The sequence below is a fragment of the Poecilia reticulata genome, linkage group LG17 (genome assembly GCF_000633615.1).
Source record: "Poecilia reticulata strain Guanapo linkage group LG17, Guppy_female_1.0+MT, whole genome shotgun sequence".
Lineage (NCBI taxonomy): Eukaryota > Metazoa > Chordata > Actinopteri > Cyprinodontiformes > Poeciliidae > Poecilia > Poecilia reticulata.
Window position 1 is genome coordinate 15,843,254 of NC_024347.1, and position 13,584 is coordinate 15,856,837.

Consider the following 13,584-nt stretch of genomic DNA (forward strand, 5'->3'; position numbering starts at 1 on the left):
ATTAACTTTGCAACATTGCCATTCTGCTGTCAGTCAACAAACCAAAATGCCAAAAAGAAAGCTGGGATCTTTGCTCCGAGTGGAGAGAAATACCAGACAAGGGAGTCAAACGGTTAGGAGACATGAACCTCGTAGTCTTTACTCTGGTAAAGCCGGATCGTTTAGCAATTATGGGCTTTGTCTGAAAAGAAAACTGACTCAACAACAGAGGAACAATATGCAGTGAAATATGGTTTCTTATGAAATAATCTTGTTAATGGAGAGAAGATAATTATACACTTTTCAGCTTGTTTAGCATTAAAATCACCAATCCTGCTTAGAGAATTAAGATGCATCTTTATAATATCAATTAACTCAAAAAAATTTAATGTGGCAGAGTAAATCCTTCAACTCCATCTAATTCTACTATCAGGCAAGTACAAGAAACTCAAATAAACGAATATAAACACATTACATATAGCTTCACTTTTTGTATTAAATTACTGAAATAAAACTTTTGACACAAATGAAATTAACCTGCATGTAATTTGACACAAAGAGAGGCTGCTGGTAGTTTTTTTAGGTTAACAATTTTAAAGTATATGATGATGAATGAAATTAAGAATCTATATAAAAATAAAAACCAGTTTAACTCTTCCCACTATTTCTTATTCCAAAGTATTTCAACTTTAACAGCTCTGAAGTATGCAAATTTAACTCAATAAAATCCTCCTGAAGCTGATTTTTTTTTATGCTGTAACAGACTTTTATACATTTCTAACTGCTATTTCCAAAAAAAAAACAACAAAAAACAAAAACAAGCTTGTTATTCTTTTAAAGCATCAACTTAGAGCACAGTATCTATATGCGTTCTCAACAGATAACAGGGAGATAAATCCAGGTGGAAAAGGGAGAAATTAATTTTTGATGAGTTTTCAGCTCATTCTGACAGACACGAGTTTAGCCCTTTACGGGAATTAAACACACAGCGGAAACTCATAATGTTTTTGAGAGGCTTTATCCCGACGTTTCGCAGTTTCATTCTTCTGAAAAGCTGATTCTGTCCAATCTCTGCCAACCAGCAGCAGACAGACACGGACTGCTAACAACCTGGAGCTGCTGCCACTCAGGTCAATCTATAAAGAGATCCACACACAGTTAGCAGTAATCGTTAACGCTCAAAGCCTTGTGGAAACAATTGCTAAAGGAGAACCCCGATACTCAGATCTGCAGTGGTTTGCCTCTGTAAGATGCAGGAGGTTTGGCAGTTTGATGTACGGCTAACACAACATCAAGGCAGAAAGACATCAGAAGTGAACTTAGAGAAGCAAAGGTTGATGCCCGTGAATTTTTAAAAGAGTTATAAGATCATTTCCAAACAGTCTTAAGTTTGAAGAATCGTTTTACAGCAAGAATGTTTAACTTCCCATCAATGGAAATCCCAGCAATTCACCACCTAGTCAAACCATGCAGCACTCAGAGCAACTACAGGAAACGAAGAGCGACATCTCAGACTCTAAGGCTGCGTTCTCACTGCAGCCTGAAGTGACCCAATTCCGATTTTCAGGTATTTTCATAAATGTAAACAGACGGATTTTCTGCAGATTTTACCAACTCAACTTTAATGCTTTTTAGAACCTTTTCAGGATTATTATAAATAGATTAAACAATAAATCTCCACAAAAATGTATGGACCTCATCCAGGCAGCTGGGAAGAAAATTTGCATTTGCCCATAATGCATGCAAGAAAGCTAGCTAGCTAGTAATAGTATAATACCAGCTAGTTGGCGGTAGCCTCAACCTCAGTGAAACTGCATGAGTGCGACTGACAAAAATGTTTAAATAAATAGAATATTTAAGATTATATAGCTGTCAAGACTAAGTTTGATAAACATATTTACATATTAAAGGCCAACTTAGTTTTTAAAAATAAATTTAAGACATTTTAAGGACGCGCGGCCCTCACTGAATAGTGAAAATGGTAAACAACAGAATATGTTTGGTTTGCACAAACTCTGCAGTTGACAGACTTTCAAGGTAAATTCAATATGTCAAATCAGCGCACAGATGGGTGGCTGGCCTGCATGTAAAGCCAGACTTCTCTCCATGGGTTTCATTCAGCAAGCAACCCGCCTGTTAGGCTGCACAGGCACCGTAATCATCATGAAAGGCTGCACACATGTGCTGCATTTAAATATTGAAAGAAAAACATATTTACTTTGCAAATGTGGTGAAAAAAACCCCCTGAGGGTCTTATGTGTTGGGTTTCAGCAAAGTACCGTAAACAGTTGATTTCACACTCTTCCTCCGCCGTTGGATCTTCAGGTCACTCCAACCATCAGCAGGTCAAACCCTCAGTTAGCTGTTTAAGAGGACAATAATAACTCTTTTTAACATATGAATGCACACACGGTAGATGATGTCAAAGGTTGTTTTCAATAGAGAGTAGTAACAGAAATGTAGCTGGACACTTTTAGCAGCAGAGATTACATATTTTCCTGATATTTTGCAGTTCAAGATAGCAAACGAGATATGTTGACCTGCATCTGCAGATATGTGGATGACCTGTGGTCGGTATTCTTATTGCCATCATATATAAACACTGGCAGCAGAAATCACTAGTGTGAGACGCCTCATTATCTAAATAGTAGAGCTGCAGTTATGAAAATATGATAATAATATTGTTAAAAAAACCCAAAGATGGAATCAGTTTCATTAGCTTATGAAATTTGTGAATGAATATCATATTACCAAATTTTGCTGGATGATAAATTGTCCCAGAGGTTATTGTGATAAATGATAATATTGTTGTTTTAAAACCATTTTCAATAATGCTAATGGGATAATGGTGTGAGAATACATTCTCAAAGATCAATAAACTTTAATTTCTAACAAACGTTTAACACTGGAAGACATTTTTACATATCCAAAATAAATAAACAAAACAACAGAAACAACACATAGATTGAATTCTGAATTCTCTTGGACAAAATTGAACTTAAAACAAGGCGCTAGTTGAGACCAAAACATCCAGTTTTTGGTAGAGAAAAGAGAAATAAGCAAACAGAAATTATCAATCTCATTTTAATTTATCATGTAATTAATTGATTTACTGCTTATTGTGACAGACCTCGTTCCATTGGCAGATTATTTCATTTATAACATGGGAGAATTGTTTTAAATGAAATTATCTACCAATGGAACAATGACTTTTTCTTTTACTAATATCAAATAATTATTTAATTAAAACAAGCCCCTATATATTCCTAAAGAGTTACTTTTAAGTTAGTTTTGTCTCATTTAAAGTGAACTAAAATATTTGCAATTGAAACTAGACAAAAATTACTTGGTAACATTTTGAGTTTTTGCAGTGTATTTCTGGCTCATGAATAGTTTTGAACATTGAATTTATAATCTAACTAACCTGAATGTATTTTAGTGAACATTTAAAACAACAGCTGACGTTGTCCAAATGACTAACTTACTTTCTGGAACAGATGCATTTACAGTAAACTTTATTACTGCACTAACTTTAACAGGACGGACGTGATTAATTAGATCCTAAAAGGTCTGAGTGGATTTTTAAGCTGCATCCCCGTTCCTGTTGTGAGGAAGCGGACGGCGGTTCAGCCTGTGTTTATCATTCCTTTGCAGTCAGCGACTGAACAGATATTAGCCCGGCCTTATCAGTGAAGGCCACAAAGCGCTGAGGGTGAAGCGGAGCGGATGCTGGGAGGGAAGCAGCTCCTCAGAGAGCCGGTTAATGATGCTCCCCACTGATGGAGGCTGACGCCGGGCCTGAGGCGTCTCTGTGGACGACCAATAGCAACTGTCGCTATCTAATTTCAAAGACGGCACACAATCTGCTCATTCTGAACGGTCCGAGTTGACGAGAGTTGGTAATAATGCTCTAAATTTAGCCAAATATATTTCACAGGACACTCTGCAAGGTCAGCGCTCAAATCGTGGATTAAGTTCTTCAGAACCGAGTTTGCATCCTTAAAGTTTTCTCTGTTGCAATCTTCTAAGCCAGTGTTTTTCAAAGTGGGGGCCGCGGGTCCCTGGGGGGCCACCAGAGGGCGCCTCAGAAAACTGCAAGGAAGATGGGGAAAAAAATATTTATCCAATACATTTTTTATCACAAAGGAATCAATATTTTAATAAAAAAAATCTAATCTATTTTTCAATCATTATTATAAAATATAAATTCAACTAATTTATTGAAATGTTATTTGCTTTCTGACTGGCTTCCAGTCAAATTTATCAAGCTGTTTTGCTTCCCAAGCAAGTGTAGCATGGCTAACAAAACTCAGAAGGTATGAGGCTCTCAATAATCAATAAATCGCATCACAAATTAAAACAAGATCAATAATTTCCATTTGCACTACTTATTGTTTTTATCTTTTCTCTCTTTCTACCAAAGCCTACATGATAATAATCTTCAGTCTGGTACTTTGGTCTCAAATATCCCCTTTTTTTGTTTATTTTATTTGTTGTTTTTGATTTTTGGATATTTAAAATGTCATCCAGTTTCAGTACTAAATGATCAATAGTACTTAAAGTTTATTGATCTTTAAGAATATGTTGTTGTATTATTAGTATTACATTATATAACTTGAAAATGATCTAAATTCATTGTTGCAAAACCGTCTAGGATAATTTATTGTGCAGCAAAATGTGAAACCGCAACAGGCCTAGTATGAGGCAGCATGTATGTAAACGAATATAACAATTATTGAGAATAGAGAATAAAAGTGACAAAAACATCTTAAAAGTTTATGTTTCTTTACATATTTTGTAAAATTATCTCCTGGTTTGCAGACAGGCTAATGCTGCGACACACAAAAGTTTGGTAGCCCCTCTTCTAAAATTCAACTATTAACTCATGTGTTTGTTGAATTAATTTTAAGAATATTTGTGATTATTTCTCTTATAATGAGTTAAAAGTAATCACAATAGTCCATAAAACTGGAATTCCTAATATTATGTTGATGATGTAGTCTTTGACTCCGGTTTCCTCCCACAGTCCAAAAACATGACTGTCAGGTTAATTGGCCTCTCCTAATTGCCCCTAGGTGTGAGTGTGTGTGTGCATGGTTGTGTGTCCTGTGTGTCTCTGTGTTGTCCTGCGACAGACTGGCGACCTGTCCAGGGTGACCCCGCCTCTCGCCCAGAACGCTAGCTGGAGATGGGCACCAGCATCCCCTCCCGACCCCACTGAGGGACAAGGGTGTAAGAAAATGGATGGATGGATGGATGGATGTAGTCTTTGCAGATTTACTTGCAATAAATGGAAATGGAAATTCAATACCTTAAAGATCTGTTCTTGTTGTACCAACCGTCTAGACCCCTCAGATCTTCTGGTTCTGGTTCTGCTCTGCATCCCCAGAACCAGACGAGGAGAAGCAGCATTCAGTTTCTATGCACCACCGATTTGGAACAAACTTCCAGAAAACTGTAAAACAGCTGAAACACTGGGTGCTTTTAAATCTCAACTTAAAACCCACCTGTTTAGAGTTGCTTATGGCTAAATTAGGGTTAGAGTGCCGGTTTTGATGTCTTCCATGTTTTTATGTCTTTAATGTTTTTAATTTCTTTTTATTTCTTTTCTACGTTTTAATGATGTAAAGCCCCCCGGAAAACGTCCCAGTTAAACGACGTTTAACTAAAGTTCTACGGGGTTTAGAGTCCCAGTCTCAACTAAAAACCTAGAGGTTGGAGTCCTTGTCAAACGGTGTTTTTGACTAAAGTCCCTGAGGGTTAGAATCCCAGTTAAACGGCGTTTAACTGAAGTCCTAAAGGGGTGCGGGTTTTAATGGTGTTTTTTTTGTTGTTGTTGTTTTTAATCTCTTTCTCTTTCCATGTTTTTATGTCTTTAATGTTTTTAATTTCTTTTTATTTCTTTTCGATGTTTTTTTTTTTTATCTTTCTCTGTTTATTTAATGTCACATGCTGTTTTTATTTTAATTATGTAAAGCACTTTTAAATGCCGTGCTGCTGAAATGTGCTATACAAATAAAATGTGATTGATTGATTGACATAAATCAATCAACATAAAGGACCTTTTCATCTGTTTGACACCATTCTGTGATTATAGTGCAGAGAAAGTCCTTCGCTTCTCCAATGACGTCCCAAACTCTGTAAATCTGTATTCAGTCAGCAGAGCGACACTGAGGGAAAAGTAGCCGTGTGACCTCTTCTTTGCAGATGTGACTCTGTAACTGGAACAGTTTAAAGTAGGGCAGAGCTTAAAAGAGCCTGCATGCTCAGCACAACTCTGTTAATGGGAAAAAAGAAGTCCATCCAGACCTTGAGACAAAAGAGATCAACCTCGATGTCCCAAACACATGACTTTGCCACTCATTAAATAAAAGATATTTTCCCAAACTTTAATATTTCTTCATTTTAAAGTGGCCTGAACATTTCCCGACACTTGGGGAAATATTCTGTATCAGATATTTGTTGGATGTTTTCCCGTTTTCTAAGGACATGACATCATTCTGGACACTTTGTTCTTTACCTATTTTTCTAAGCACACACTGCATTATACACCCAATATTCAACTATCCACTGCAAAAACAAAATCTTACCGAGTATTTTTGGTCTAGTTTCTAGTGCTAATATTTCAGTACACTTGGAAACAAGACAAAACTAACTTAGAAGTAACTTTTCAGCCAGATGTAGGAGCTTGTTTTGAGTAAATAAAATAAAAAGTGCTAGTTCCACTGGCAGATTATTTCACTAGCAACAAGGGAAAAATGTCTTGTTACAAGTTAAGTAATCTGCCAATGGAACTATAACTTTTTCATCAATATTAAGAAAATATTGACTTAAAATAAACTCCTATATCTTGCTGAAAATGTACTTGTAAATTAGTTTTTGTCTTATGTTAATAAGTGTACTAAGATATTAGCATTAACCCCACTAAAAATACTTGGTAACATTTTGTGTTTTTGAAATTTAAAGACTGAATAGAAATTAATACAAAAAATAAGGACATTATAATTAAACCTTGAAAAAAATAATGGGTATTTTGCACATTACATACACAGAGCTGCACAATCATCATCATGGCAATATTAATTTTTGCAAAGTTACAATTTCAAAAATCTATATGTTGATGCATTGCTTGTTTCTGACAGGGAGCGGTGAATTTCTGCAGATGGCAGTAGGACCTCTGAGATGAGACAGAGGCGCTTGATTTTTTTTTTTTCACAGATTATCTGTCTCATGTAGGAATGGATCATAAATCAATAATGTGCATCGCGAAAGACACGTGGTCAATATCAATGGATAATATGTCTGATAGAATGTTCACTATGGTCGATTCAGAACCGCACAGCAATCTGGGCGATGTAGGCAGAGGATAGACTTTATCTGGTTGGTGGATTCAACTCACTCTCKGGTTTCCTAGCAACTCACTCACTCTCTGGTTTCCTAGCAACTCACTCACTCTCTGGTTTCCTAGCAACTCACTCACTCTYTGGTTTCCTAGCAACTCACTCACTCTTTKGTTTCCTAGCAACTCACTCACTCTTTGGTTTCATAGTAACAGCTTGCTGAGTAACTTGCACAGCAGCAGTTTAAGATTTCTCTAGTGTGCCTCATAACTGCTTAAAAATAAAAAAAAATCTACACCCTGTAGTAGGTAGAAAACCGGATAAAATAGGGAAGGTTATGTCACTAGTTTGGTAATATTTAAGCTATTTAAAACAAACAAAAAACTAATCAATCGGATATCAACTGATCTGAAATGATTATACTGCGACACGTTTTCCATCCAAATAGTCCAGCCCTAGTCTTATGTTATGAGTCAATTCTAACAAATGCATAAAAAAAGAATAATTTTTGTAGAACTACTGCAGCTTTAAAGAGGAAACGTAACTTTCCAGCTAACTGGCACCAGAGACAAAAGTACAAATAAAAGGTTGGAACCTTTTTGGAACAAAAAGTCTCATATGGTGTTTTTCAGTCTGTCTGAAGCGGGGTCAGACATGCAGTGCTTTTTTAATGTTCAATGCTGCTCTCCACATCATATCAGCTGCCCTTTGCTGTCTGAGAAGCCTGAATTCATGTGACCGCTGCACGTAATTTCACACGTCTGCTCCTCTGAACTCTCTGGAAGGAGGGTGTGACCTCAGCTTTTACGTTGAGTAGATACCTCTCTTTCATAGCTCCTTGTTTCTGGAGATTCTAAATTATATAGTTGATGCACATTTTCTGATTACATTTGATGTGCATTTTGTGAAGAGCAGAAATTTCTTTTCTGTGATATTGAGCAGTCAGATGTGATGCCAGGGGCCACATAGAAGCTGCAGTGAAATGTTGAAAATTTCTACAACACAGAAGATATTTGCACAGCTGAATAAAGAAGAAAGCCCTTAGCCTTCTGAAAACGCTTTGTATTCACAGATAAAAGAATTTATCATCACGGTTTAACACTGACCCGACATCAAAGATTTCATTAAAATCAATGAGCTACATTTCTTCCATGGTTTTATTCCTGTGATGTGTTTTTTGTAATAATAGAAACTGGTATTGAATCTACGTGTGAGTTTAACCTTCAAAATATTGCACCAAAGTGGGTTAAGAACTAGTTAATGTAAACTTCAATATTACTGTTAATGTAATATTAACAATATTACTAGTTAATGTAAACTTTAATATTACCGTTAATGTAATATTAACAATATTACTAGTTAATGTAAACTTTAATATTACCGTTAATGTAATATTAACAATATTACTAGTTAATGTAAACTTCAATATTACTGTCTACTCTTTTGCCACACTTAAAAGAAAAAATGTTAAATTTAAAACATAAATCAATCCCAGGTATATATTGAGTATATTTTTGATTTATTAACAAGGTGGGTTTATCTATTGTGCATATGCTGATATAGCTTAAAAAAGAAGAAAAATTAAGCTATTTTATCTAGGAATATTTTCATACTAAATATTTACAACTGTGATGCAAAAACAAGTACTTACTAAGCGCACTTCTGCCACATTGGAATATATTTAAACATGAATGTTTTGTTTAAGCACATATATATATGTCATTTTAAGAGTCTCTAGTGGACACACATCTATATATACATTTCTAGGTTATCAGTGACTCAAATTAAACTATAATACTGAGCTGCAGCTCATATGTGAATTAGGCAATTCAAATTAACTGATTGATTATAGTTCAGTTAGCCCCGAAACAATATTTACTCGATTTATCCATTCAGTTGTATAACAATGTCTGATACAAATGGCTTTCTAAAAAAGATGGCTTCAGCTTCCTATAGTTAGAAACCGGATGAAAAAGAAAACGTGTTGGTAATATTAATAAAACTGTAACAAATTGTATTGTTATTACTATTAAATTAAATATGCACAAAATAAAACACTCACCTTCTTTGGTATAACAAGAGTTGCTGAGTAGATTGTAGCTCACCCACAACTGCTAATTAGCTTAGCTAAGTTAGCTTAGCCGGGTGGTATCCCTTCCGAATCTATTATTTGCCGGTTAATTTTGAAACTTGGTACATAATTAAACTAACAAACTGATCAACACTATATCACCACACGAAGCTATGGCTACGTTTTATAACAACAGTTTTATTAACCAGTTTTTACAAGGTCGAAATAACCAACTGTCAGCTTACTAAACCGTAACAGTTGGAAGACAGCTAGCGAGCGATGGGTTTGCTGTGATTGGTTGTTTTGTTGCACGGCAACAACCAACTGTACTGATTGGACGATGTGCAACTGTTCAGTGCCCCGGTTCCATCTCCACTCATACTTGTAAGCTACTTCAATTTATTTCTAGAACTGGTGTTCTGCATCACATATAAATAATTTGGAAATGTTTATCGTAGTTTTATAATTTATTAATTATACTTTAGCGCTTGAAGATTTTTCTTTTGTCATAAGTCAATTCCGCTGCTAGCTAGCCCTAGACTCGTTTGTTTTGATTGTATTTACCCAGAATGCTTTGCGTTTTAGTTTGCTTCCTGCTTTTGAAGAGGTATCCGGTCCGCTTCACATTCACATATGCATTCGAACCGCACCGGAGTTTACTTCAACCGAACCGAAACCTGTTTTTAGGCGGATCAGAGTTTAAATACAAATTCACACCTCGCCAAACGAACCAGACTTTCTAGACAAACAACCTAAAGTTGGATTAAACAGTGCTGGTGTGAATGCAAACATTGAGAAAACACAAACCTACGTGACATCTTTTCTTAAGAGGTATTTATTCCAGTTTGATGCAGCCAATAGTCACTGACTCACATGTAAACCATCATTCCCAGTTTATGGACTCATTCCTCACATCTGTTGCTTCAACACAAACCACTAAACAGTGATTTCTCCCTCTCCACATTATAAACACTCAAGGCATACAAACTTACTTTTACTATTTGTACAATTTATTGTCAGTAAGTCCATTCAATCTTCACTCTGTCCATCCACCTCTTGTTCACATACACACATAAACACTGTACAGTGTTCAGAGGCTGAAATATTTTAGTCTATTAAGTCTTAAAGAAGCAGATGAGTACCCTTGTTTTAAGCCGAGGCCGTGCACTGCAAAAACACAAAATCTTAAGTGTGATTTTGTCTAGATTTCAGTGGAATATGCAAGACAAAACTAACTTAAAATTAACTTTTTAGCAACTTTTAAGGTAAAGAATTCCTTAATATTACAAAAAAAGTACAAGTTCCACTGGCATATTATTTCAGTTAAAATACAGACATAGGGATCTGTCAGTTTTTCTTAATCAATATTCAATGATAATTTACTTAAAACAAGCTCCTATATTTTTGCAAAAAGTGACTAGTAAGTTAGTTTTGTCTTATTTTAAGTCTACTAAGAGATTTGCAAAAGAAAGTAGACAGAAATAGTTGTGTTTTTGCAGTATGAGATGATTTGTTCTAACAGATTTAATACGGAGAACATCCTTTTTTTTCTGTTTCTCAGGAGCATAAAGAGAAGCACATTCAGGGGGAAATAAAGGAGGCAGAAAACATTCAAAAATAATAATAATAAAAAATACAATAAAAACAGCCAAAAAAAATTTCTCCCCACTCCATCACTTTCTGGTTTATTTCTGCTTAATTTTATAAACATCTAAAGCCAAGCTGAGGTGAGACCACCGTCTGGTTTTGATTTGTGACAGGAGTGACTATAAGCGATGAGATTTACAGCGCAGCGCGTACAGATCCCGTTCAACATCGTGCATCTCCAATACTGACGCCTCATCTGTAATACAGTCAACTTAAGCTGCTTCCTCCTTTTAAGCTCAGCCTGTGCAGTTTGTCGCACATTCAGAAGAAATCCAGTGTCGGGACTAGGACAACGTCGCCTTCGCAGTGAAGTGGCACAAATGCAGCTGCGGGACAAAGTGAGATACTGAAAAGTGCAAAGAGTCAAAAGTTTATTTGGTCGTTTCTCTGGAGGAACGCGGTTGGCCGGTTGGTCGCTCTGCGATGTTTTGCAGTGAGCAGCGACGCCAGGTTGGGAAGAGCTCTGCAATAAGAGAAACGATTCTGGCGTCTACCTGCCGAAAATGTTCTCATACTCCAGCAATATGAGCTCCACTATCTGGTTCTGGTAAACCATGTTGAAAGCCATGTTCAGGGTCTCCGTTTCGGGACGCAGCAGCGTGGGGCCGAAAACGATGGCCACGCTCTGAGTGGTCATGCGGTTTTCCTCACCATGATCGATCACTCTGGGAAAGAAAACGAGAAGAAACATGGAGACAGAACCTTTATTAGTGGTTCATATAATGATAACTTCAGGGTTCTGACACATTTGGCCTCCAGAGTTTCTAAAAGTTTCAAAAGGTCTCAGTTCAACTTGACTGTTTAAAAATGGAAAATAAAAAAAAGTGAATTTATAGCAGATTTCTACACACAGGCTTTAAATCTGTAACCTTCCAGTTTCTGTTTCTACTCTGAAAGGAAAGAAAGGAAGAACGAAACAGGGTACAAAGAAAAAAGGAAAGAGAAAAAGATAGAAGGAAGGAAAACAGGATACAAAGAAGCAACAAGCAAAGTAAGGAAAGAAGTGAGGAAGGAAGAAAAGAAGGAACAAATAATGAAATAACAGAGGAAGGAAAATAGGATACAAAAAAAAGAAGGAACAAAGAGCAAAGAAGAAAGGATGGAAGAAGCCGGGAGGAAAGAAATGCAAAAATGGAAAGAAACATTAAATGAGGAATAAGGGAACAATCACACAAAGAAGGAATAAAAGGCATAAGAAAGGAAAGGAATCTAAGCAGGTTGGGAAAAACAACAAAAGGGGAAAAGGAAGAAAAATGACAGAATGAAGGAAATAAATAAATGGAAGGAAGGACTGAAGGATGTGAACAAGGAAAAACAGAAATTGATGCAGCATTCAGAGAAAGAAAAATACTGAATCACATTTGGAAAAACAAATATTTTTCCCGTTTTCATACTGGAATCAAACTCTGAACTTTATTCACATGCAAATCAAAAATGTCGTCTCCTCATCACTGCAGATGTACGACTTTATCAAATAAGATCCAATTTATGAAGTCTTTCCACATCCTTTCATCCATTTGTTGCTGTGGGGTAATAAAACAAGGATAAAACGTGTAACTTTCTTACTTCCTGAGGTGTTTGAAGAGAGCCTGCATGGTGTCGTGGTTGGGCCTGGGCAGCTGCCTCACCAGCTCTTTGATGGCCTGCACCCGCTGCCTGTAGTCCGAGATTTCTGCAGAAGAGGAAGAAAAACAACATCAAAACCTGCATTCACCGCAGAGTTATTCTGGTTGCAGCACAAACAAAACGTTTCTAATGAGTTTCTCTCACTCATGCAGTACAAAAAAGTTGCTGAAAAGTTATTTGTAAGTTAGTTTTGTCTGATTTGGAGTGTCAAAGATATTTGAACTAGAAACTAGAGCAGAAATACTCAGTAAGATTGTGTGTTTTTGCAGTGTAGCTGTGTGAAGCGTACTGATGGCGGAGACGAAGTCGTGGAACAGAGCGTAGGTGAAGAGCGGCTCGGGCAGCTCCCTGAAGAACATCTTCAGAGCTCCGGTCGTCACATGGATGTCCTCCCACTTCGAGTCCGACAGGCTCAACTTCTCATCTGGAAAAAAAAACAACAAAAAAAAAAAAAACACTTTACAGAACCTCCTTTGCTGCCAAAACACAAAATCTTACCCAGTATTTTTGGTCTAGTTTTTAGTGCAAATATCTTAGTTAATTTGAAATAAGTTAAAACATTTCAGAAATACAGCTCTGGAAAAAATTAAAGAGACCGATTAAAATTATACATTTCTCTAATTTGACTTTTTATAGGTAGATGGTTGAGTAAAATGAACATTGTTATTTTATTCTATGAACTACTGACAACATGTCTCTGAAATTCCAAGCGAAAATTTTGTATTTATTTGCAGAAAATAAGAAATGGTCAAAATAATGCAGAGCTTTCACACCTCAAATAAATCAAAGAAAACAAGTTCATATTAATTTAGAAACAACAAAATTATTTTAATTCAGGAAGAGTTCAGAAATCAATATTTAGTGGAAAAACCAGGAGGTTTTCAATGGGGTTCAGTGCAGTGGGCTCTTCATTTTTTTACA

General features: G+C 36.2%; 1 protein-coding gene and 1 long non-coding RNA gene across 6 annotated transcripts in view; both read right to left on the minus strand.

The window, feature by feature from the left end:
• Window positions 1-980: 980 nt before the first annotated feature.
• LOC103479477 (uncharacterized) lies at window positions 981-9,658 on the minus strand. Its single transcript, XR_535953.1, has 3 exons — window positions 9,382-9,658; window positions 2,198-2,341; window positions 981-1,115 (listed from the first exon to the last, which is right to left on the minus strand). It is a non-coding gene; the product is annotated as an uncharacterized LOC103479477 (long non-coding RNA).
• A 548-nt stretch (window positions 9,659-10,206) lies between these two features.
• Window positions 10,207-13,584, minus strand: part of LOC103479478 (rho GTPase-activating protein 12-like) — a 61,820-nt gene continuing 58,442 nt past the window's right edge. For all 5 annotated transcript variants that reach the window (XM_008433919.2, XM_008433917.2, XM_008433921.2 and 2 more), the window contains 3 exons: window positions 12,953-13,087; window positions 12,604-12,709; window positions 10,207-11,702 (listed from right to left, as the gene is read on the minus strand). In XM_008433919.2, coding sequence (XP_008432141.1) covers window positions 11,528-11,702; window positions 12,604-12,709; window positions 12,953-13,087 — 416 coding nt within the window. In that variant the 3' untranslated portion in view covers window positions 10,207-11,527. The remainder of the gene's footprint in view (window positions 11,703-12,603; window positions 12,710-12,952; window positions 13,088-13,584) is intronic.